We start from the raw sequence: 23,777 nt of genomic DNA, 5'->3' as shown, positions 1-23,777 counted from the left end.
ATAGATAGATAGATAGACAGACAGTCATACAGACACACACACACACACACACACACACACACACACACACACACACACACATATATATATATATATATGGTTGGCTGAGGGAAACTGTTGTTTATCCTGTCTTGTCTAACTGTCTTATTGTCTTTTTTTGTATAAATGTATCAGACATAGCCTACTGTATGGCGCAGAACAATTTTCCGCAAGGACAAATACATCTCTATCTATCTATCTATCTATCGATCTCATATATATATATATATATATATATATATATATATATATATATATATAATCTGGATCAGAGAATAAACCCATCTCTTTAAGTTTCCTAAAACAGATAAAGTTATGTCCTAAAATGATAAAAGCACACAAATATGAACCACTGTTGACTAAAAAGCACACGTTTGAACTAATGGAAAGGTGACATAATAATGTCATATGATTCCTTTTAGGCTTTAGGCGATATTCCTTGGCCAGGGAATGGAGCTGCAACCGCCCTGTCTGTTTTTCGACAAGGATGTGTCGGACAACACATTGTAGTCGCTGATTGGCCAGACATACTGCCAATCCAAGTTCCAGTCCGTACGATTCCGCATCAGCCCTACGCCATCATCATCTGTACGCACGGCGACTGGGGCTTATGAGTAGTAGGGTCGGGCATGCCACTGTTATTTTCTCAATGTAAAAATCGCTACCTCAGAGAAGAAAAATCCATCGATGCATTTCCTACCAACCTCATTTTGGGAAACCCGATGGATTAGCCCGCCGTGTCACTGGTAAGGACGTATTTGTGTTGAATATTCATTTTTGTTGCACCCGCATTGTCCCTTTAGCGCTGTTTAGATTGCCAATGAATAGGCTATGATTCTCGGAGGAAGATAAATAACAGTGCTGTGTCTGTGTGTTTCACACGTTTTAACCAAGTTATTTGACGATCGTGGGGAAACCACGTAGGCATCGGTTAACTGGCCTAACAGACTAGGAAACTGATTTTCTCCCCTACGCGGTGTTTTTTCCTGAATGTTTTGAATTGATGTGGTTAAGGACGGGGCGCTTGCTTTGCAGCCGCAGGGATGAATGCACTGCAGAAAAGCTTACCATAGTGGAACAGACACCAACGCAACGCCGTCAAAGCATCCGATTGATTTTATAATAAAATAAACCCATTTCTATAAGCCTTCCAGCCCCGTTGCATTGCCAACGTAATATAATTAAGCATCAAATGATAACGGTTCCACCACAGACGCTTGACACATGTCCTCGGTGGTAGCCACTCCTCTAGTTTAAAAACCCTTACTAAATTATGTATTTACTTAGGCCTATCACTCCTTTATTTATCCTTCAGAATTTGACCGTTAACCGAGCAGGACTATTTTTCTATATCAAGCTTTAGGTAGACCACTGCTGCTATTCTATTAAGGACAGGAGTGAAGGCTGCACAACATACCTATTTAGCCCAGTATTCTGTTGCTTTGTAAATAAACGAATCGCCCTCCCCGAGGCGAGCACTTCATCCATTTGTCCTTGATGTGTGATATTTACTAGCTTGATATTTATCAAATCCACAGGACTGCCATTGAAATACTTTGCATAGCCTGCTCCACCAAGCATGTTTATTTTTGCCTCATGGCAATGTAGGCCGCTGCTGTTGAACGGTATACTTTGAAGGATTGTCGATACACAGCCTACTGTTGGAATGAGCCACGGTTATGAATGTGTCCAATTCAGCATGTCGCTAATTCAAAAATAGCTGTATCCATGTTGGTGTATTTTAGCAATAGGATGTTGGTTGAAATGTGTCAAGGCAGTCCATAATGGGTGTTGGGTGACACACACACACACACACACACACACACACACACACACACACACACACACACACACACACAGAGAGTAGGCCAACCACATCATAATTTCCACTGAATTGATACTTCAACCATATCATCCTGTGGCAGTTTTGTTAAGTACAATTTCAGCGAGAATTAACATACTCTGTACTGTGTTGCTCTCAAAGCAACATGTTTTTTTTGATAATGTTCAACTAGGCAGTCACAAGATTCACAGAATGGACTTTAGTAATTTTACAATGGGCTCAGTGATTTAACGACCAACATGACTCAACGTAGGCCTACTCCCGTCAAGGACAGCGTGGCACCAAAACAACGTTCGGGTTTCTAAACCCACGCTAAAATATGAGGCTCAGCTGTGGGATTCTTCGAACCCGCCTCTTTCATTCAGTACACCGAGAATGCTTTGAAAGGCCAATACTGCATCTCATTGTGTGAGATAATCTTGTGGGTCAAGTTGAAAATGTGGCCAGCATTGTGATGCTGTCGATATATACACTGAATGAGTTCAGTTGTCCAAGTCCAAGCCAAATATTGTAATTACCCAGAGAATGGGACACATAAGGAAACGCTTGTTGTGTCAGTTCACTGCTGACTCTACACTTGTGGGCTTTGCAGGCATTTAAACCGTTATGTAAGCCTAGGAAACAACCTGTGTATTAGATGCCTGTATGGTGGTCATTCGTTTTTCACTCTTTTTGTAACAGAATGTGTTGTTTGCCAGTGCTTTCTGTTCCTGTAGGAGTGACATGGAGGGAGGAGTTGACCTTGATTTGTGTTTGTTTTTGTCTATGTTGAATTGCAAAGTAACAATGGACCAGAGAAATGTGACGTTGGGTACAGACAGTCGAAGGAGTGATTCCAATGAGTGTGGGATTGTACACAAAGAGCTATTTCATAATCATAAATCTAGTCCCTGTCTCATGCTATGTCATTTGTTCATGCAGACTAAAGCACTCACTTAATGTTTGGTTGGGTGTAGTAACCAACACACAACAGATTAATACATCTCTAACAATTCTTGACCCCGACGTGTTTGATGGTTTTAGTTTGGTTTACCAGTATTGATTTCCTGGCCATATGGGGAGAAAGGTCATCCCATTGCTCTGTTCTCTCACATTAGTGACGATTTTAAAGTGAATACCTTTAACGTGTCAAAATGAAACCCTCCGTTTTAATGAAGTTCATTTCTACTTGTGGCCTGCTGTGCCCAATGTAGCTTCAAATCAAACAAAACTTTTTTTATTCATAGTTTTTAAATGGATTCAAGGACTCTCTCTCTCTCTCTCTCTCTCTCTCTCTCTCTCTCTCTCTCTCTCTCTCTCTCTCTCTCTCTCTCTCTCTCTCTCTCTATGCTGTTAAATGTTGCAGTACAGTAACAGTGTGTGTGTTCTCTTCCGTCCACTGGCCCCAGCTCTCCATCACGCTCTAGTATGCTCTTCTCCAAGGCAAGCTGTTCCTTCGGGATCTGAAAATAGCGTGAGGAGTATTGGTCTGGGCTTCGATGGTCATGCGACACCAAACACACTGCCACGGAAGACACTAGAGGCTCACAGCCCTGACAACGACATTTCTTGTGCGTGTGTGTTTGTTTGTGTGTGTTTTTCTAAACGCCTCGGGTCAGTCACAGAAAAAAGCAGACCACTCGTGTGTTTTTATATGGTCCACAGTGTCTCGCCGCCTCCTCCTGTGACGGTGTGTTTGTATGGTACAAGAGCCACCCAGGGAATGTGGTTAGCGTAGTGGTCTGTCCTCCTGTAGCTCCAAAGTATTGTTTTACTTCCATATGGTGTGTTTATTCATGTGTGTGACTGCATGCCTATATCTGTCAAGCGATTGCATCTGTTTGCTTGGTCAGATGGGGTTGTTTAGGACAGCTCTTAGGGCATGCCAGCATATCTCTTTGATACAGATGTATTTCAAACATACATCCGTAACACTTTCACTACTACAACAAGCCCACACAGTCGCGATGCATGTACATTTTGATTAGGCTAATGTTCTGCAAACAGCAACAACACCAGGAAGAGTGCATGTAAACACGGAGGATGGCCTAGATTCTAGCGCTTGCAAAATGGCCTGGGATGTTTGAAAGCCATGGAGCTCGCCGGCCTCTGTTCATTCAGAGCAGAAAGGTTTTCATAATCCCCCCTTGGCCAATATAATGATGTGAGATCCCAGCCTTCCCGTTTCAATCTCTATCCGCCTATAGGAATGGATGCAGGGGGATTTATAATGATGCATTTACAAGAGCATAGATTGACAAGTCTGTCTCCAACTTTCACGTCGTGTCAATAGTTTGCACACGCTTCACAACTCTCTAGTTTTCTAAATAATTCAAGATCACAGCAGAATCATACGTTTTAAATTTAAGACATTTTTTTTCTATTCCTGCTCTGAGGATATAAAATTGTACAATGAAGATTAAGAATAACCAGGAAGTTTGCTCAGCAAAGTAGCCGGTTTCTGTTCTCAGCATCTGTAATCATGTTCTGGTTTAAGCTAAAGCTATGCTTTTGAGTGCTGCCACTGGGACAATTTCTTCCTCTTCAGGGTGGTTTAATAGCGTATATGGGCAGTATGGAATCACAGCAACCTTCTCTTCTCTTTGCAGTGGCCACATGCACTGTAACTGAGACAATGTGGAAGGAGTAAAGGCCCGGAATCCTTGACACTACAGCGTACAGTCGGTGAGTTTCATAAAGCCTGTATAATTAACGTAATGTCATTAAAAACTACTGCTAACATTGTGTACGACTGCTGCTAACCACATGGTTCTCCGGTCCCTTTGCAGAACAGACCTCTAACACTGATTACCATCATGAAAGATAATCAAAATGTAGTGTATATATTTGTATTTTATTTCATGTTCAGATTGGGATAATGACCTCAGTGTGCATCCCTTCAGTTAATTGATCTCACGGCTACCACATTAAGCGTTAAAAACGCTGAGATTTTCAAGTGTCGCCATCTTTTGATCTTGACATGAAAGCAGCACAAAATGAAGGCATTCGCTGAGAGACATTTAGTTGACGTTTTCTTAGCTTTGGCGGTACCCCTGGTAAGCAACGAGTGACACATCTGTTTGCACTCTGTGTAGGCGATGGCGTTCCTTCGGCAGTTAACACAAAACAGCCTGGAGCCCAAAGGAATGTCCGTTTCAGAGGACGTGGCCCTGTCTACCGTCCAACAGCATTTTTACTGCAGTCTCCTACTACTCTTTCTACAGTGTTGATATATAACGGCCTCTCTTGAGTAGCCATTTTGAATTCATTATATGTGGTGCTTTGGCCCATACCCTAGTGCCCAAATGGAATGGAGATGTGCGGATGAAGATGTAAGGACTGTAGGAAGGAAAACGAGAGTGAAGGAGATTTACACTTGGGCTGAGTAGATTTATATTGGTTTTAATGTTGTGTTGCTGCTATAGCTACCGATGAAAGGGGTGAAACGGTAAAGTCCCAATGGGCTACTTTGGTGGTGACCGTGGCATCCTGCCACAGGTCATGCTTGACCCCTTTGATGCATGAATTACTGCAGACTGCTGGATGACCCTGGCCCGTGTCTCTACCAGCTGCGTCTCAAAAACGTGTCTTGGCCAAAGTGGATCTAGTTCAGAGTGGTGTTGTTTTGTATATCTTTCTGTCCCCCCCCCCTGTGGGGACATCTGCCAAGATGCAAGAGTTCACCACTTTCCCTTCCATGTTCCAGCTCTTCACACACATACATTCACGGAGTGGCTTTAAAGTGTGGTTTTCAACTAATTATCTCTGAGTGAGAGAGTGAGTTGGCCACTGATATAGTGGTTAGGTGAAAAATGAATGCTGTCAGCAGCCTCTCTCCTGCAACCCGGGGGTTCATCACCAACAACAATGAGACCGCCTACAGAGAAGTGATTAGCTTCTTGATTTAATGATGCCAGGACCTCATAGCTTTCACATTGAGTCTTCTGCTTCAAACACATCAGTGAGAGTTCATCAACAATGACCTCACTTGGTCCAGGCAATCTGACTCTGCTGTAAAAGCTGCAGAAAAGTGTCAGTTTTTCCTGAGGGAACTCAAGAAGTTTGATGCCCATGTCTATCAAATCGCTCCCTAACTTTTATAGCTGCACGTATGGCAAATGCCCCGCTGCTGATCACAAGGCCCTCCAGAGGGCGTTGAAGACAGGCGCCATTGGCTACCACCTCCCTCTCTCCGTGCAAAGCACCACACACAGGATGCCTTAAGGAAATCACGCAAAATCACAAAAGACTACAGCCATCCAAGCAATGGAGCGTTTACATTGCTGCCGTCTGGTAGACATCATGGGAGCATTCAGGCACGGATTCCCAGACCTCAGGAACAGATTTTTCCCCCAGGCAGTCAGGCTTCTCAACCAGCCACGATTAATCTCAGTGATCACATTGATCACCGCAATGTATGCACTGATCATTTCATATGGGCATTCACCCCAATTCATTGTTCATATTCATTGGCACTGCTACACTTTATCTTTATATCTTTATCCTCCAACGCCTACCAAGTAGTTGTTGCTGCCATGTCCTAAGAATTTCAGTGTCCACAATAGAATACTGTGTTATACTGTGCATTTGACAAGGCCTATACATGAACCCGGAATGTGCATTAGTCTAACTGGGTCTTATAAAGTCAAAGAAAGGCTCTTTTAATTGGCCTTACTCGTTTAATAGAAGGAGTTAAGATTTAGAGGCTAAATTCTCCCTATATCCCCCTCACGAGATTTAGAATGGAGCCCAGTGTGTTGTTTGGTGGTGCATTGTAATTCACAGTGGTGAAATTCCATTGTGAAACTATAGAAGAGCTTGTGGCTCCTCATAAAGCACTCCAAAATAAACTTCCTAGCATTTCATATCCCTGGCTACTGTGCGGTGCTTGCTTTCACAGCAAAAAAAATCCACCATAATAAGTACATTGTTGAAGTATTTACGGTAAGGCCTGCTAGGCTATGTACCCAGTCAAAACACAGCCGCTTCTAAGATTAGCATCAGTGTTTTAAAGTACCGCTTTTTTTATCAGGTTGTTAGGGTTTTTTCAAAAGGATCACTGGAGGTAGTCAGTCCCAGGGGATGCTTTGAAATAATATAATAATGAACTGTAATTCCTCCAGTGGGAATGGTGTGTTCATTATAATATTAGCTTCCTGCTAATTCCAGTCCCTCTCTCTATCCTATTCTTTCTTGATCTATGTACACATGGCAGAGAAAGTCTGTCCAATGTTAGTATATACATTGTGATTAAATACATTGTAATAGCTACCTGCTAATTTCTCTCTCTCTCACCCTCTCCCCTGTTCTTTCCTATTGCCTCTCCACCTCCCGAAAAGACAGTGGAGAATGGGCTGTGTCCAATGCAAGGATAAAGAAGCAGCTAAACTCACTGATGAACCACGGGAGCCTACGAGCCTGCCACAGAACGCGGGCTATCGCTACGGGGCGGACCCCACTCCGCAGCACTACCCCAGCTTTGGGGTCGCCGCCATCCCAAACTACAACAACTTCCATGGCGGCGCCACGCAAGGGGTGACCGTGTTCGGGGGAGTTCACACATCCTCCCAGTCTGGCACGCTCCGATCAAGGGGAGGCACGGGTGAGCTGATGTACCTGGCTTCTCCGCAAACTGTGGGAATGTGTATGTGCCGTTTTGTCTGCGATCGGCTTGGATGTCTGTAAACACCAAGGCCACCGGCCTTTTAACAGTATTGATCATGTGCACCTTCCTCAGTGCTTTGAGGAGTGCGTTCAAATGCTGGAACTGACGGTTTTTGTTGCTAGGAGATTGAATGTTTTGGACTAAAGCACAATCAGAGCTGATATTTTCTTTTTGGCGTTGTGTAATGAATGAGTCTGTATTTCCCTTAGTGCCGATGACCTCATGTAGTGCTGTTAGATATTCCTCGGTGGCCGTCCAGCGGTGTGCTGGATGGATGGCCATGGGTCTGGGAGTTAATGAGAAACACTGTGACCTAGTTCACTGCCAGGCAGAAGCAAGACCCACATCCAACATGCAGCACAAGAAGATCATGTGCTGTGTTGAATTGTGCCCGACAGTTTGCCGAATTAGGGGAAAGAAATAGGTTACTCAGATCTTGGACAGATCTTCCACAGTGTCGTACCGTAATGGATCAACGACTTAGATGTTACTCGCTCCTCTCTGGGTGCTGTTGCATGCATCGTTTGTTGTGGAGTCAGCGCGACCAGCCCATATGAATAAGAAATTAAACACGCAGGGCCAGTCCTCCCAACCATCTATAATCTAAGATGGCAGTGACAATGCTATGGCACATGAAATAAATCTGTTTGTAGAGGACGCAAAGTACTTCAAATCACATTGATGGATTGCTTAAACAATACATTAATTGACTGCACTGTGCAGTTACTAAGAATCATCTAAAGTCTCTAAGATGGTGGTGAGAATGTTCACAGTACTGGAAACTCATTTGTTTACATAGCAGCACCAGAAGTGTACCAGAGCACAATTATTGATCGATTGATTGATTAATCAACTGATTTATTTATTGAACCATCTCAGGCAGGGTTGTGAGCACTCTGGACAGCCTTTGGTTGATAGGATGATTGAAAAATATTTTGCAAAGGCACATTCAAACTTTGGGCTGTCTAGCGGAGACATTGATCAAATCAAAAAATGAAATTGTTTTTTTGTTTTTTTTTGAAAATCATGGCTATTACAGACTCTCCCCCCGGGGGTACGCACTAAATCAGTTTAATCTGATTGTTCCCTGTTATATAGGGTGTTGGCTGTGTTAACTGTTTGCCTACCAGCTTTAAAGGTCTAAAGTTTGACCTGGTAAATATGGGCGGTAATAAAGGCCCACACAAAAAACAGCGCTTAATCTAACTAAGAAAGGCACACAAAGATTACAAATAAAAAAAATGTTCAAGAGCATCCTGCCCAATATAGACAGCTGCACGTCTTCGCATAAAAGTCTCAGGGAGAAAATAATAGACAGAAGAACATTAAACATGCACTATTTAAGTTTGAGCTACAGTAACCTTATCATCATTCGAGACAGTTACTGTTGTTTTTCCATGGGGCATCTTATTGTTGGAAAACATTCTAGTTCTGATATTGTTTTAATGGGGTAAATAGCTGCAGTAAAAAAGTGACAAACTGCAGGTTTAAAACACTTTCAACAAAAAGTATTAACAAGCATCATACGCAAAATGTGTTGCTAACTTCTGCGATCAGCTCTCGATGCTAACACTCTCCTCCGCTACCCCTCCCATCAGGAGTGACTCTGTTCGTGGCTCTGTACGACTATGAGGCCCGCACGGAGGATGACCTCAGCTTCAGGAAAGGGGAGAAGTTCCAGATCCTCAACAGCATGTAAGTCCCCCCCGGCGTCTGAACGAGAGCCAGAAGAGGGTTGTGGTCCGGTATTCCCCCCTGATTTTGACGATTACAATTCCTTTAGAATGATGAAGCTGGGCTGTGAATCTCTCATTCTGATGGTGTGACACATTGTTCTGATGAGAAACATTCATTGAGGAAACAGGGTAGCATACTCTAGCCCTGCCAGTTTGAACCCCAATGTCCTCCCTACCTGTAGGTATCCTTGAGTAGGAGCCCTAACCCCTACCTCCTCATGAATGCCATTAAAAAGGAAGGGGTGTCATGAAAAGGCAGGGTCACTTTGGATAAAATGATCAGATAAACGACTAAATAGTAATGGTAAGAATGACAAAAGACAAAGCTATTATTGAGTCGTTATAGGGTTTCACTGTGTAGATGCAGCCATGCCACTGCCTAAGAGCTTTGCAGTGCACGATATTGCTAAGTAGGATTTAGAAGGGTAATTTCCCCTCGGATTCCTCTATGTTTAGAGGCCAAAGCGTTCGTTCATTGTAGTCATTATCTTTCTTATTTTCATTTTGTTCAACATTATTCACCCGGCTCTTAATGGGAATCTTTTGACACAGCTCTTTTTTTTGCAAGCTATTTTCTTCCTGCAACAGATAAAACTACCAACAAGTATATATGGCTGTTTCTTAATACCCTTATGTATAATTTGCTATAGTTTCATAGGCTACACTCTTTAACAGGCAACCTAGACATCCATTAAATCGGTACGTTCTCTTCCTCAGGCTGTCTTTCTAGGCCCCTACTTCTGGTAATGGGACTCCAGTCATATTAGATATATATATATATATATATATATATATATTTTTTTTTTTTTTTTTTTTTTTTTTTCCATTCAGTCTTTCTCTCTCTAGGCATGGGAAATGTCCACTTTGAAGCATTTATATAGTCAATTATACAGTACAATAGCAATCTAAAAATGTACAGACAGTTAAAAAGTGCTCAACTCTTTCTCCCTGGCTTTATGTCCTCTGTATGTAATGTATAATGTCTCTCTCTTTCCCTCTGTCTGTCTGTCTGTCAGTGAGGGGGACTGGTGGGAAGCTCGCTCTCTCACTACAGGAGGAACTGGTTACATTCCCAGTAATTATGTGGCTCCAGTGGACTCCATCCAAGCGGAGGAGTGAGTAAAAAAAGCACTTTTACACACACACGCACGCGCACACATGCACGCACGCACACACGCACACACACACACACACACACACACACACACACACACACACACACACACACAGCATCCCCCAGTAAACACACGTTGTGATCCATCGCACACAGCTTTAAAATGTAGCACATAAAAACAAAATAAAGGGGGGAAATAAAACAAATATATAGTTATTATTTCCTGCCTCTCTTCCTAGCTGGTACTTTGGTAAACTGGGTCGAAAGGACGCAGAGAGGCAGCTCCTGTCCAATGGAAACCCCAGAGGCACCTTCCTCATCCGAGAGAGTGAAACCACCAAAGGTACTTCCACAAACTCATCGTCATCAAACGTGTTCACGTTCATGTTGACCGGTAGGACAGAGATACGCCAATGTAAAGTCTATGTCCCAGTTAATGTAGAAAAGCAGGGAAAAGGTATCTTTTCCATGAAATGTATAAATGTATACATTTGCGGCCCGAATGGAAAATATACATTACAGTATATACTATACACTGTATACAGAATACATTCCAAGGGAAAATCGATGTATACCCAGCTTTTCTACATTGGCTGTAATTAAAAGTAAATCCTACGTAATCTCCAACAGTAAAATTCCATGAACCCTCTTTCCTTTCTCATTCAATGAGTTGGCTTTTAGCTTTTTACTAGGAACATTGAGCAAAGCCGAGTGGAGTGGAATACTTTTTACCAGAACGTTTTTTTTGTAGAAGTTGGGAGTATCTACAAAGAATTCAAGGGCTGCATGACCCAAGTTTCTAAGAAGAGAACAACGTGGCATAATAGGATACTGAAGATATTAGCAATAATGAGTAATTCATAATGATATCTTTAACATGACACTTGTCTTTGGCAGGGGCCTTCTCCTTGTCCATCCAGGACTGGGATGACATCAAGGGAGACCACGTGAAGCACTACAAGATCCGCAAGCTGGACAGTGGAGGCTACTACATCACTACCCGTGCCCAGTTTGAGACCCTGCAGCAGCTAGTGCAGCACTACTCTGGTAAGACCGTGACCTATATTTCATATTGAGTCATTTAGCAAACACCTGTATCCAAAGCCAGTTGTAGTGATTTATTGCATGCGCAGGTAGGAGTTCGGAATCATCGTGCTTTATCAAGGCAGTATTTCCGTTGTAGGTCATGGCGGTCGTTTAACAGTGACTGATCATGATCGTCACGCATATTATTCAAACACTTCTTGACGTGACTCAATCCTTCTTCTGCCGACCCCCACCAGCCAGAGCAGCAGGGCTGTGCTGCCGGCTTATCGTGCCGTGTCACAAAGGCATGCCTCGGCTGGCTGACCTGTCCGTCAAAACCAAAGACGTGTGGGAGATCCCGAGGGAGTCGCTGCAGCTCATCAAGCGTCTCGGCAACGGCCAGTTTGGCGAGGTCTGGATGGGTACGTATCGGTGGAACACGTTCTCCCCGTTCTGTCAGGACTTATGAATGCCTAATGAATGCCTCGTACAAAATGGATTTTAGAAATGTGACTTACATTTACATTTAGGGCACTTAGCAGATACTTTTATCCAAAGCCACTTACAATAAGTACATTTGTCAGAAGAAAGAGAAACAATATATCACTGCCAGTATAGTAAAGATATTCATAGAAACAAGTGCACTTACAATTGCTAGGTTAACCCATTCCCCGTATACAACAAAGATAGCTATGATAAGATGCTACAAAATGCTAAGTACTAATTTTAAGTGCCAGGACGTACAACATACAATAAGTAAGCAAATGGGGTGTTTTTTATGAGAGAGGGCGGTGGGGAGTAAGGGAGGAGGCTATGCAGAGTCCAGGTGAACTCTGAACAAGTGAGTCTTTAGTCTCTTGCGGAAGCTGGTGAGTGACTTCCGGTGAATACATGTATAGGTTAATAAGGAGCAGGTAAGGGGGTTAGGCGTCTTGCTCAAGGATGCCTACAGGTCATTTGAGATCCGACATCAGGGGATCGAACCCAGTGCCATTTGGCCAGGAGTCAAAGGGCTTAGGTCTTGGGGCAGAGGCTAGGATAAAGAGCCAGGTGTACCAGGGAATTGGGACACAGCCGTTAGTTCCTGTTTACATTTAAGCAGGTTGGAGTGAATGCTGGAAGATGATCATGTTTGCTTTTTATGTAGGTTGTGTTGAAGTATTGGTTTAGTTTGACTAACAAATGACATTTGAACCAATGAAAATTTGACATTTAAAGTGATGTTTAAGGTTTTTTTCCAGCATTATTTTCAGACATGGTGTTTCTTTCCTAAAATGCCCAATTGTTTACTATAACAATAATTACACACTTTGTTCTCTTTAAATCCACGGTGGGGCTTGGGGTGGGCTTTTAAACTTTGCCATGCCTCAAATATCTACAGTGAGAAACATCATGCAGGGGGCTAGTGTCAGACTCTGATCAACTCACTCTGCCACTCTCCTTCCCCCTCACGCAGGCACGTGGAACGGGACCACCAAGGTGGCGGTGAAGACCCTGAAGCCCGGCACCATGTCCCCCGAGTCCTTCCTGGAGGAGGCCCAGATCATGAAGAAGCTCCGCCATGACAAGCTGGTGCAGCTGTACGCCGTGGTGTCTGAGGAGCCCATCTACATCGTCACCGAGTACATGAGCAAAGGTAAGGTACATTATGTAACAATCCTGCTGTTATGTAAACGCACGGATGCAGCGACTCTCAAGGATAGGATTAGTATGTTTTGGTCTTTTTAATTCCTTGTGTAGTCTTTCCCTGCCAAACAGTGTCATTCATGCAATAACACTCACCCTCTACTTCATAAAAATCACCTAAGAGTTGAGTGGGCTAAGGAATAAAATAATAAAACATAGTCACTAACTGAAATATGATGCATCATTTGGGGCCTGGAATCATCTATAATATATTGCTTGCAGTTTTGACCTACATCTCAGGGCTTGCTGGCCCCCTCCCTCCCTCCCTCCCTCCCTCTCTCTCTCTCTCTCTCTCCCTCCCTCCCTCCCTCCCCCCACTCTTCTTCTTCGTTTTTTCAGGGAGTTTGCTCGACTTCCTCAAAGACGGCGAGGGGCGAAGCCTGAAGCTGCCCAACCTAGTGGACATGGCTGCACAGGTTAGGCCGATTCTTTTTCAATTCATGTATCTCATAGACCCTGTGTGTGATGTCATTATGGCTCCACCTTGGTTTCCAGGGTAAAATCCCCATGGGGTCACCCTGGTCACAATCTGTGTTAACTCAAGCTTATCAAAAACGAATGTAAATGTTTGCTGACGTCTAGTATCATGTAGCCTTGGGAACCAGACAAACTCATGTTTTATTCGCCTGACCCCTCCCGTTCAGAATGATTTTCAGAAGATCTGGCCTGCGTCGGGCCCATCACAACTGTCTATCGTTTATTGGATGGATTTGATACAGTGAATGTGCAGAGGGCTAATTATTTTCTACAGAGGGCGCAATTTCTTCTTTTTGTGTTACAAGCACAAATTGTGACTTTGGGCCAGCAGAGAGCGAACAGCTGTTCTGTTTAAATGAATCTCACTGGGGTGTTGCTACCAATGCCATATACTGGCAGTCACTTATGAGCTATTGTGTAATGCTCCCCAGAGGAACTAAGGCCACCCTGGAAGGCTTGAGTCCGTTGAATCTCATCCACTCCCCTAACTCTCCCTGGACTATTTCAGCTCAGTGGCTCAAAATATCTCTTACCCCGGTAGCTCACCGGGTAGTGCACGTTCCATTATGGCTCAGTCCTGATCGCAGCGACCCGGGTTCGCATCATGCCCGTGGTCATTTGCTTTATGTTCTCCCCTCTATCTCCCATACCTTCCTCTCTATCTCACTCTATAATAATGAAAAGCATAAAAATCTCTTACCGTCACCTGATTTTGAATGTACCGCCGTCTGCATCAATCACCCGTGAACCAATGGGTAACGGGCTTGCTGGAACTGTTGCCCCCGGCCGCGTGTGGTGCAGGTGGCGGCGGGCATGGCGTACATCGAGAGGATGAACTACATCCACCGCGACCTGCGCTCGGCCAACATCCTGGTGGGGGACAGCCTGGTGTGCAAGATCGCCGACTTCGGCCTGGCAAGGCTCATAGAGGACAACGAGTACACAGCCAGACAAGGTACCTGTAGCCATGGCAACGTTGAGGGTTTTCTGTTTTTTGGCACGGTTGTTTTTTCATACAGCCCATTCAGCGGTTTGGAGACAGGCCATCATTTATATTTTGATGCTGTACTAGTGTGTGTGTGTGTGTGTGTGTGTGTGTGTGTGTGTGTGTGTGTGTGTGTGTGTGTGTGTGTGTGTGTGTGCGCCTGTTGCATGCATCCTGTTAAAATAATAATCCAAATAAAAGGGAAGTTTGACTGTGTAGGTTGTTGCATTATGCTGCTTTGTTTCTTGTATTATACTATCAGACAGACCTCATATTGAATATAGCATAATTTTTCATTGGCCAACTTCTATTGAGTTAAGCAGGTGTAACCAGGTGTTGAAAAGGGGTGGCAGGCACTAGTACATATGGACTGTTCACGCGGATTCAGGGGCCGTGTGCATTTATTATAATATGCATCACATTTAAGAGAGGCGATATGTGTTGGTTGAAAACCCAGTGGAAATATTGTATGGTATTGTTTACGTTATATGAATTACATTTTCACTTATATGTATTTTGTTGTAAGATTTATTCTGTCACGTATTCCTGACTTGAAAAAAAATGACTTGGAAAAACTACAGAGGGAGACCAGAAGGTCTGTTCAAGAGAACACAAACGGTGTTTCTCAGTTGGCGAGGTCGACATGCCGGGGAAGAGGGGGCATTCTGTTCTCTCGACGCGTCCTTCTACTTGTGTCTTTGTGTTCTTCAGCGTTCCGCTAGTTCTCCCTGTTCTCCGTTCAAGGTAAACGGTGGAAAGAAAAAGTAATGAGATATTTTTTTTGCTTGTCCTCAGTGGTTATGTAATTTCCTTTCTATAGGATGGAATTACTTCTTTCTTTGGGGTGGGGGCAACTTTTCTATTCAACACATTCGGTTTCCTCTATTTTCTACGACATTGTGAGAAAAACATTATTTTAAGAACCAACATCTTTCTTAATGTTAACCGAGGAATTGTGACATTCAAATATCTGGCCTCTCTCTATTATTATTAAAACAATAATCAATGTGTAAAGAAAATATATATTATTTCTCACAGGGGCAAAGTTTCCTATCAAGTGGACGGCTCCGGAGGCTGCACTGTACGGCAAGTTCACCATCAAGTCGGACGTGTGGTCCTTTGGCATCCTGCTCACGGAGCTGGTCACCAAGGGCCGAGTCCCCTACCCAGGTAAACAACTCTTTACTGTTTCCTCTTCCATCCCGCCCCTCCGTCAAAAAGCCTATGCGTGGGGGCGCCACGGTGGCTCACCGGGTAGAGCGCATACCATATAGACTCAATCCTGACCGCAGCGACCCGGGTTCGAATCCTGCCCGTAGTCCTTTGCTGCATGTGCTCCCCTCTATCTCCCATACCGTCCTCTCTATCTCACTCTATAATAAAATAGTCTAAAAATGCAAAAAAAAATCATAAAAGCCTCTGCGTCTCCCTCGTGTGTTGGGATTTGAGTAAAACGATCTGTAGAGCAATGTACAAAAACAAAAATGATTGGGTTCATCATTAGTATTCCTTTTGTTTCAGTCCCAAAAGCAAAGCAAATGGCTGCAGAGTGTCCTCACGTTTCCTGCTTGTCTCTTTGGTGTGTCCAGGCATGAACAACCGGGAGGTGTTGGAGCAGGTGGAGCGCGGCTACAGGATGCCCTGCCCCCAGGACTGCCCCATCTCCCTGCACGAGCTCATGGTCCAGTGCTGGAAGAAGGACCCAGAGGAGCGACCCACGTTCGAGTACCTGCAGGCCTTTTTGGAGGACTACTTCACTGCCACCGAGCCTCAGTATCAGCCAGGGGATAACCTCTGAGCGGCCATACCTCCGTCATCCCCCCCTGTGTGTGTGTGTGTGTGTGTGTGTGTGTGTGTGTGTGTGTGTGTGTGTGTTATCCTCATCCTGAGCACCAGGGGGAGACAAACAATCACCACAACTCTGGCGCAACCATTGAGAAATTCGAGAGACTTGACATTCTTCACATACACAAGGACTGGGGGGGAGGGCGGAGTGATGGCAGCAACAGCAACACCAGGAGAGAAAGACTGACTCAATATCCACCCTGTCACCCTGTCCGTCTGCTTTTGGGAAGTTCCAGTGTTAAAGACGATACTGTGCACAGAGCCAACTGTCTAACTATGTGGGCAGTGAGGGCTGAAGAACTCTGAAGGATTGGTGTGTGGATGAGACATATTGTGATGTGTAACTTGTATGTATTGTAAATATGAATGCTTGTTTACTGACCCCCCCAGTTATTTTATTTAGTTTTATTTGTTTTTATTATGTTTTGGAAAGGTGTGGATTCTTCTTGATCCAGGGCAAAGCTTATTTGGGAATTATGGGTTGTGGGAAGGAAAATAAATGGCGTGAGCTCACAGTTGGTAAGAAATTGTGAAATAGGCATAATTTAGGGACTGTAATCCTTAGCCATTGTGGACCACAACACTTAAAGGGCTAATGTCATGCCACCAGGTGTAGGTGTGATTTTCTGGTACAAGCTGTTTGGCACAGGGAGGGAATGATTTTCATAGTGACACAAGTGGGCATGTCCACCCAGATATATGAAGGATAGATGAGCAACATTTGCTACAGTCCACTGGGTAGGCTGGTAGACTGATCTATCCGTCATACATCTAGGTGGACACAACCACTTGTGATGTCACAATGAAAATCATTCCTTTGCTGTGCCAAACGGCTTGTACCAGCTAATCACACATCACCTGGTGACATGACATCAGCCCACAATTTTATGACTGTCCCCTGTGGGCATTTTTTTTTTACCGGGTTAATACAATTGCTATCCTGTTCTCAAGGCCTGTTCTCGCCTTTTTATGTTAAGTAATATTCTTATAATGTAGGGGAATGCCTTCATGCTTTCTATACACTAACTGAGCGCCTATAGCATCAAGGACTCTTCCTTCCACTAGACTTGTACGGCATCTGTGCTGATATGGAGGGCATCCATCGTATTTGTGCTTGAGCCAATCATTTTTGAGCGAGCTTAAATTATCGTTTGGGTCGTTTTGGCTTCTTGCTAACATTGTTCGGCTGAATTGCTTATTAAAACGATCTGTTTCAAATGTAGGCCCTACGTTGCAATATTGTATGGCAGCGGGCTGTGTAAGAATTATGCTTTGACACATAGGCCTACACGTCTTTTTAGCTTCTAAGGCCAAACTAAATCAACTGCCGTTACCATGACTAAAATGAAGGATGACTCGTACCTAATAACTGTCCCTCCGCAATGTGTATGTGGGGAAAAAACATGTTGATTACGAGACCAAAAGTGTTTCGTTTAAGTTACTTTTTTCTTTTGTTTTTGCCATCCATGTAGGCCTACGTCGTTAAGCATAGGTAGATTGCAACTGCAGTGGTAGTATATATAACCCTGCCTGTCTGAATGACGAGGTATATTCCAGGAGAGGTCACCGGTTCCTTGTGTGTATTTTTTTTTTTATTTTAATTTTATTATGAGTATGAACGAGTGAGAGTAAAAAATTATAATTTTTTTGTTTCCCCTCCTCCTTCTCCTCCATTCAGTAGATATAGGCCTACAGGACATCATCTTGGTCATTATTTATTGTCTGTTTATTGTACACAACTGGTTTTCAAATAAACAATCTTGCCACCACACATTACTGTTGACCAATCTATCCATTTGATTTGAAATGTGCGTACACATGAAACATACTACCTGCCGACAAAAGTAGTGCTTCCTCTGCATAAAACAGTTTTGCTGACGCCAAGAATGATATGCAAATTCATACAATGTATTGCATGATGCAAATGTAAGGGTGAAACAAAGAGTAAAGACAAGAGCATGTGTCTGAGGTTGTGGCCTTGGGCAACACCCTGAGAGACAAAGACAAGCGTTGCGGAACATCAGCTATATGCAAATAATCATTCAGACGTCACGCACAAAGTACCCTAATGACCAGATCCTTACACAACTCAACTATTACTTATTTTTTTAGGATATAATAACCTGCATTTCAGCCTGCAAAGCCTTTGTGAATGAATCTCACATCACAAAGTATTAAAGGTTAAGGTAAAAATGCATTCCTTGAATGAGAAACTTTGTTCCGTCCTGACCTGTATGGAAAACAAAGACTGCTTAGGGTGTGTTCTGGTCCCTGATTGGATAGCGCTGAGCGAGATTTGCATGGAGCACAGTTGCATACCTCAGTGTTGGAGAGTCTGGTGAACAGGTAGGCTCTGCTGTGCTTTGTTCTCTTCCTCTCTCTGAATGTATGCCAATCAATTAGCCAATTATCAAGACATATTATGCAAGATTTCCTAACCGGCCTGCTGTTGTAGCCTACAGTTGTACAGGTCTGTATATTGTATTTTTATTATTATTTTTTTTTTTTAGCTTATTGTGATCATTCCATTTATTGTGGTAGGCTACTATAGATTCCTGCCTTTCTCTAATTTTTTTCTCTGTCTCATTGTTTAAAAGGAAGGCAACCTTAAATGGAGGAAACCGAGTTGATAAAAGATCCAAAGGGCCCGTCTCCACAACGCGGCCTGCCTTGTTTGACCCCTGGGGTCACGATGCATTTAACTGACACCTATTCAGATTCACTGTGTCAACCACGCCACACAGATCAACAACACCAGTGTGTCTGGCCATGTCCTCACCAAGAGCTTTGGTGTCCTTCGGCGGATCGTCCATTTCAGCATTTTGAACCAAGCCACAGAGCACCATCGAGGGACAGAGATGGATGGAGCAGCCAGTCCCCAATCTCTGAGGACTTTGTTCCTCCTGCTGTGACAGCTGCCTCACACAACAGGTGGTTTGGAGCAAGAGACAGATGCAGATGTTGGGACTGTCAACACAAAGCGACTGGTGACACAAGGAGGTATGAATGATGGGAGGGAAAATAACGCCTTCCCCTTCCCCTGGCAACAGTGGCGTGTCCTCCAGACTAACGCTCTTATCGTTGTGTTATTATGAAGCAGAGAGAGTGAATATAGAGACCGATGTCAGGAGAAGGAGGAGCAGCTGGAGCAACCTTTACCGCTGAGATCTGACATGGATGGCCAAGAATACAGACCCATGGCCCCCTATTATACCCACCTGCCACTACAAAGTAAGGGGGACAAGAGTCTGCATGGAGATAATGTCATGAGGTTATTAAGCCTTGTAGTATCAAAACGCCATCCCAATGTATGTATTATTCTCTAAAGATTTAAAGACATACAATACCGAAGGCCTAATACACTGCATGACAGCTCTCCTTCAAACACATATTCTCCCCTGCTTACGGAGTGCTTTTGTATTGACAGGCAGGGATAAGAACAGCACAGTCATGCAAATCCCATATTTAAACCCCACCTTTAAAAGACACAAATTGGTCATTGCACTAAACATGGAGTGAATCATCTTCCTCTCAAACTTCGTCTCTGTCCACAGACCAGGGCCACGCCGCAGATAGGCCATGTTGTGTACTTTACAATGCACAACATGGACCTTTCAGAGAGTTAATCTATTCTGTGAAACCCTACGGCAATCCACCTCACCCTCACTCCGTCGCCTGTCAGGATGCAAGACCTTGGATGCAATACCCACAAAACTGGTAAACAGAAATTACCAAAATGCAACTGAAGATTAAACAGATCAGTCCCATCATGCCTACTGTCTCCCTCTCTCTCATTAGTTTTGAAATAACCCCAGGTGATAAACTCTTTTTAATTATTGAACTCATTTGAAGCTTTTGTTTTGCGTCTGCAGCCTGCGTTCTGGTGCAGAGTCAGCCAGCCACGGCAACGCTCAGGGCGATTTCTCCGTCAACGTGCCGCAGATTGCCTTACCCCCTGCTGAGTGGTTGTCGCAGGTGAGCGTGATGAACCTGGACCACCTGGGCCTGGGTGGCGTTCCGCCAGGAGAAGGTGCCTACTCTGATCCCAACGAGAAGAGAAGGACCATCAGTCTACCCGACGAGTGCCGTAAGTAACCCTTATAAATCCTTTGGTTTAGCCATTTGGCGGATGCTTTTCTCCGCAGCAAATGAAATTAATTACTTCATTAGGACCAGGTTAGGGGTTAGGCAATGGGAAGATGAGGACTAGGGACCATGCAAAAAAATGGAGAAAGATTTGCATTGGCTTGTGCAGACAACAACCTGGTCATTGGTGGGTCGATCTTTCCACACAAGAATGTTCACAAAGCAACATGGGTTTCTGCTGACCATACAACAGAAAACCAGATCGACCACATCTGCCAACCAAAAGTTTAGGAGCTCATTTCTTTATGTCAAGGTCACAAGAGGGATGGATCTCACTGTCTTGTTACAGCAAGAGGCGTTTACTCATAATCATTCCTACATAGTGAATTAGCAACTGATTAAATGGACATCATTTAAAATATATTTTATACTTTTCTTGCAGGAAACATTTTTATTACGTTCTCTGTGGACACAGCTTCTCAGATGGTGCCCTTCGCTGAATTTCTAACAACGCAAGGATTTCGACCAGCCGTAAGTAATAATTATATTTATTGTAATATAAATGTATATACTGTAATGTATTGTATTAGAATTTCCATTATGTTGCATCCCATGACATTGCATTAGATTGGTTTAAGATGGTTATTTGCTGGTTATTTTCTACAACAGAACACGTAGCCTACTGTCAAACAGCCATGTTTCACTCTAACCACTCATTCAGATTGACATATTTGATAACCCCATCAGACGGATGGACATCAACAAATGGATGGACAGCTATCTAAAAGATGTAGGTATTCATGTGGTTTCATCTTTTATTTTTTAGTAAAGGTGTTTTTTACTAGGAAAAAATGAATGTAATCATGTTGATTTCATTCATATCATGTTCAGATAGCATGCTGTCAATTCGACTGTTAATTGGTTTATGTGGAATTGTAGAAGGTAAATCATCCAAAACTTGAAATGGTACTGCGGTTCAGAAGTAAAATGCCAAAAATACTGTTAGACATTAACCTGTAAAACTTTAGTATCAGACTATGGCTGACAAGCTAAGTTCTCCAATAACTCAGTACCGAACTTGGCACTTTAGCGGCCTCTTCTGTCAGCAGACGGCACTGTTCTCTATGTATGAATGGGCGCACAATTTAAAAATTGATTTATAATGTTAACTGTTATGAATCCCTTGCTAAAACACATATGTGTTGACTTACAAAGGGGCATGATATCCTATTGGGTTGTAACCATTTATGTCCCATCGCCAGGTTGGCAAATAAGATTTGTTTTCAATTCATTAATTTAAATGGGAAGTCAATTCAATTAATTAAGTTTCAATTCCTTTTGCGTTTTGGCAATGACCAGTTGGACAGTAATAGTAAGTAATTTTGTGAAATGGGCACAGCCTTCTGTATTGATTATCATAGCAATCAGCTCGGGCTACAAGGCGGACATCGAGAGGACAGGAATGGACAGACATAGTCTACACACCAAATATATTTACTCTATGGTAAGCATGCTGCGTTTTCACTGTGTACTATTCTTTATGTAGGAGGTGGTACTTATAAATGTGGTTTAACAATCCCATGCAAACTCAAAACTCTTGTCAGATGCAGAATGAGTTCATACAGCAAGGAAGCTTGAACTATCGGTTTGTGCCAGTTCTCTTCCACCATGCAACTCAGGTGAGAACGTCAAACTATTTACAGCCAGCAAATTTAAAAAAACTGGTCTAACGGATTACACGTTTTTTTATTTGTCTTGTAAAGTCTCTCCCTATTTCTCTTTCTCTATGCTTTGTGTGTGTGTGTGTGTGTGTGTAAATATATATGGTCAAACGTGTGTGTGCAAATGTGTTGTCTGTGTGTGGACCTTGTGCTTGCATTGTGCATGTGTGTGGTGTTGACCTCTGTGCATGTGTTGCACATGTGTGTGTGTGTGTGTGTGTGTGTGTGCGTGTGTGCGTGTGTGTGTGTGCGTGTCTGGACCCTGGTGCATGTGTGTGTCACAGAGCCATGTGCCTGGTTGGCTTCAGAACACGCACGTGTACCGCTGGCCACAGGACAAAGAGAACCTCCTGCTGCGCCTCCTCCGGGAGGAGCGCTACATTGCCCCTCCTGTCCCCGAGGAGCTCACCCTCATCATCAGGCCCGTCACGCTCGGCTCCTCAGCCACCTTCTGAGGAGGTGCTGCGCGTGTGTGTGTTTTCGTGTGTGCGTATATGTTTGTAAATGATGGTGATATCATGTCCATAGCTGTTTTCAGACAGAGTGATTCAGACTTGCTGCTTCATATGCAGACATCAGTGTCGTTCAGACATCAGAGGAATCCCCGGGTGGGTTAGGGGGGTGGGGTTGCAAGGGGCGGGGATCATTCTGTATAGGCTGTTAGCTAGCCTGGAGTGTGTGTGGTTGATGACTGGTTCACAGCTTTAACAGCTTTACCTGTCCCGAGTCAGACAGACAGACTCTGGTGCTCGGTGAGGCTGCACACCTGAAGTACATTGGATAACCAATGGGCTACCAGCCCCAGAGGCGGAGGACAGGAGGCAGGGCTGCAACCGCCACGAGCAACCCGTCTCTGGCTAGCAGCCCTGGAATCAACCTGAAGCATCCCAGGACCAGCCACACCTTTGCTAGCCAGCTCAGCAGCAGCACAGGGCACCATGCTCCAGAAGGGAGATGGAGATAGTTACTTTTGGGTATGGTAACCCTGTTAATAGGCTGGTTGTTTTTCTGAGGTATACTTACCCTGGAGTATGTGGAGTGTGTGTAGTAGATTGGTCGGTATAAGCAGCCTCCCCTGGGTAAAGTCAGACTGAGTAGACTCTGGGGCTGGGTGAAGCAGCGGGGCTTAGGCTGGAGTTAAAGTATGGTTTAATGAAGAGGTTCAATGGTAAGATCGGTATAGGATTAGGTTACTGATGATTCAACTTTCAATGACCAGAAAGAAAATAGATCATGTGAATCATACAGCTAATTGCATTGCAGGCAATAATCAAAGGCTTAAAATTAAAGTTTTATATTTTATATTTGGGTAAGGATGATGTGTTTGTGTGTTTATAAAGTGGATCTGCTGTACCCGTGTGTCTCTTCTGGTGTTTTTTTCTACATGATTTGGTTTTGGAACCTTGCTGTTTTCTATCTTTCATATTTTATTTTAATTAATTTAATTAAGCTTAGTTTATATTAACTGCTGAGAAACTACAAACTTTTCGATTCAGAATAAGGTTTATTTAAACAGCAAATCTTATATCTTATTCAGAAGATATAGGATACAATACAGAGAATGTTATCCAGCCA

The 23,777-nt window shown here is 43.6% G+C and overlaps 2 protein-coding genes across 3 annotated transcripts; both read left to right on the top strand.

Moving 5' to 3' along the window:
• The first annotated feature begins 650 nt into the window (after positions 1 to 650).
• On the top strand, positions 651 to 17,063 carry fyna (FYN proto-oncogene, Src family tyrosine kinase a). Of its 2 annotated transcripts, none has more exons than XM_084482583.1 (13): positions 651 to 785; positions 4,471 to 4,546; positions 7,205 to 7,463; positions 9,125 to 9,221; positions 10,279 to 10,377; positions 10,616 to 10,719; positions 11,274 to 11,423; positions 11,660 to 11,824; positions 12,859 to 13,038; positions 13,428 to 13,504; positions 14,367 to 14,520; positions 15,589 to 15,720; positions 16,140 to 17,063. In XM_084482583.1, the coding sequence occupies exons 3-13, from the start codon at positions 7,211 to 7,213 to the stop codon at positions 16,346 to 16,348; spliced, it is 1,620 nt and encodes a 539-aa protein (XP_084338709.1). In that variant the 5' UTR covers positions 651 to 785; positions 4,471 to 4,546; positions 7,205 to 7,210; the 3' UTR covers positions 16,349 to 17,063. The 2 variants fall into 2 exon arrangements, with proteins under 2 accessions (XP_084338709.1, XP_084338708.1); XM_084482582.1 differs by having other exon boundaries at positions 7,201 to 7,463.
• A 2,505-nt stretch (positions 17,064 to 19,568) lies between these two features.
• Positions 19,569 to 22,657, top strand: LOC311362286 (E3 ubiquitin ligase TRAF3IP2-like; the record flags this gene model as incomplete). Its single annotated transcript, XM_084482114.1, has 7 exons — positions 19,569 to 19,666; positions 20,268 to 20,482; positions 20,924 to 21,012; positions 21,203 to 21,271; positions 21,881 to 21,985; positions 22,086 to 22,160; positions 22,487 to 22,657. 7 exons carry the CDS (start codon positions 19,569 to 19,571, stop codon positions 22,655 to 22,657), a joined length of 822 nt encoding a protein of 273 aa, XP_084338240.1.
• Positions 22,658 to 23,777: the final 1,120 nt, after the last annotated feature.

The sequence above is a fragment of the Micromesistius poutassou genome, assembly GCF_964030765.1.
Source record: "Micromesistius poutassou genome assembly, chromosome: 17".
Classification (NCBI taxonomy): domain Eukaryota; kingdom Metazoa; phylum Chordata; class Actinopteri; order Gadiformes; family Gadidae; genus Micromesistius; species Micromesistius poutassou.
Note: the sequence above shows the minus strand (reverse complement) of the source record. Positions and strands in the feature narration are given on the sequence as shown.

Bases quoted from the DNA above. Each gene is read 5' to 3' on its own strand.
- fyna (XM_084482583.1), top strand. From the start codon at position 7,211: ATGGGCTGTGTCCAATGCAAGGATAAAGAAGCAGCTAAACTCACTGAT. The intron at 7,464-9,124 runs GTGAGCTGATGT...CCCTCCCATCAG, and splicing joins CCGATCAAGGGGAGGCACGG to GAGTGACTCTGTTCGTGGCT. The intron at 13,039-13,427 runs GTAAGGTACATT...TCGTTTTTTCAG, and splicing joins CACCGAGTACATGAGCAAAG to GGAGTTTGCTCGACTTCCTC.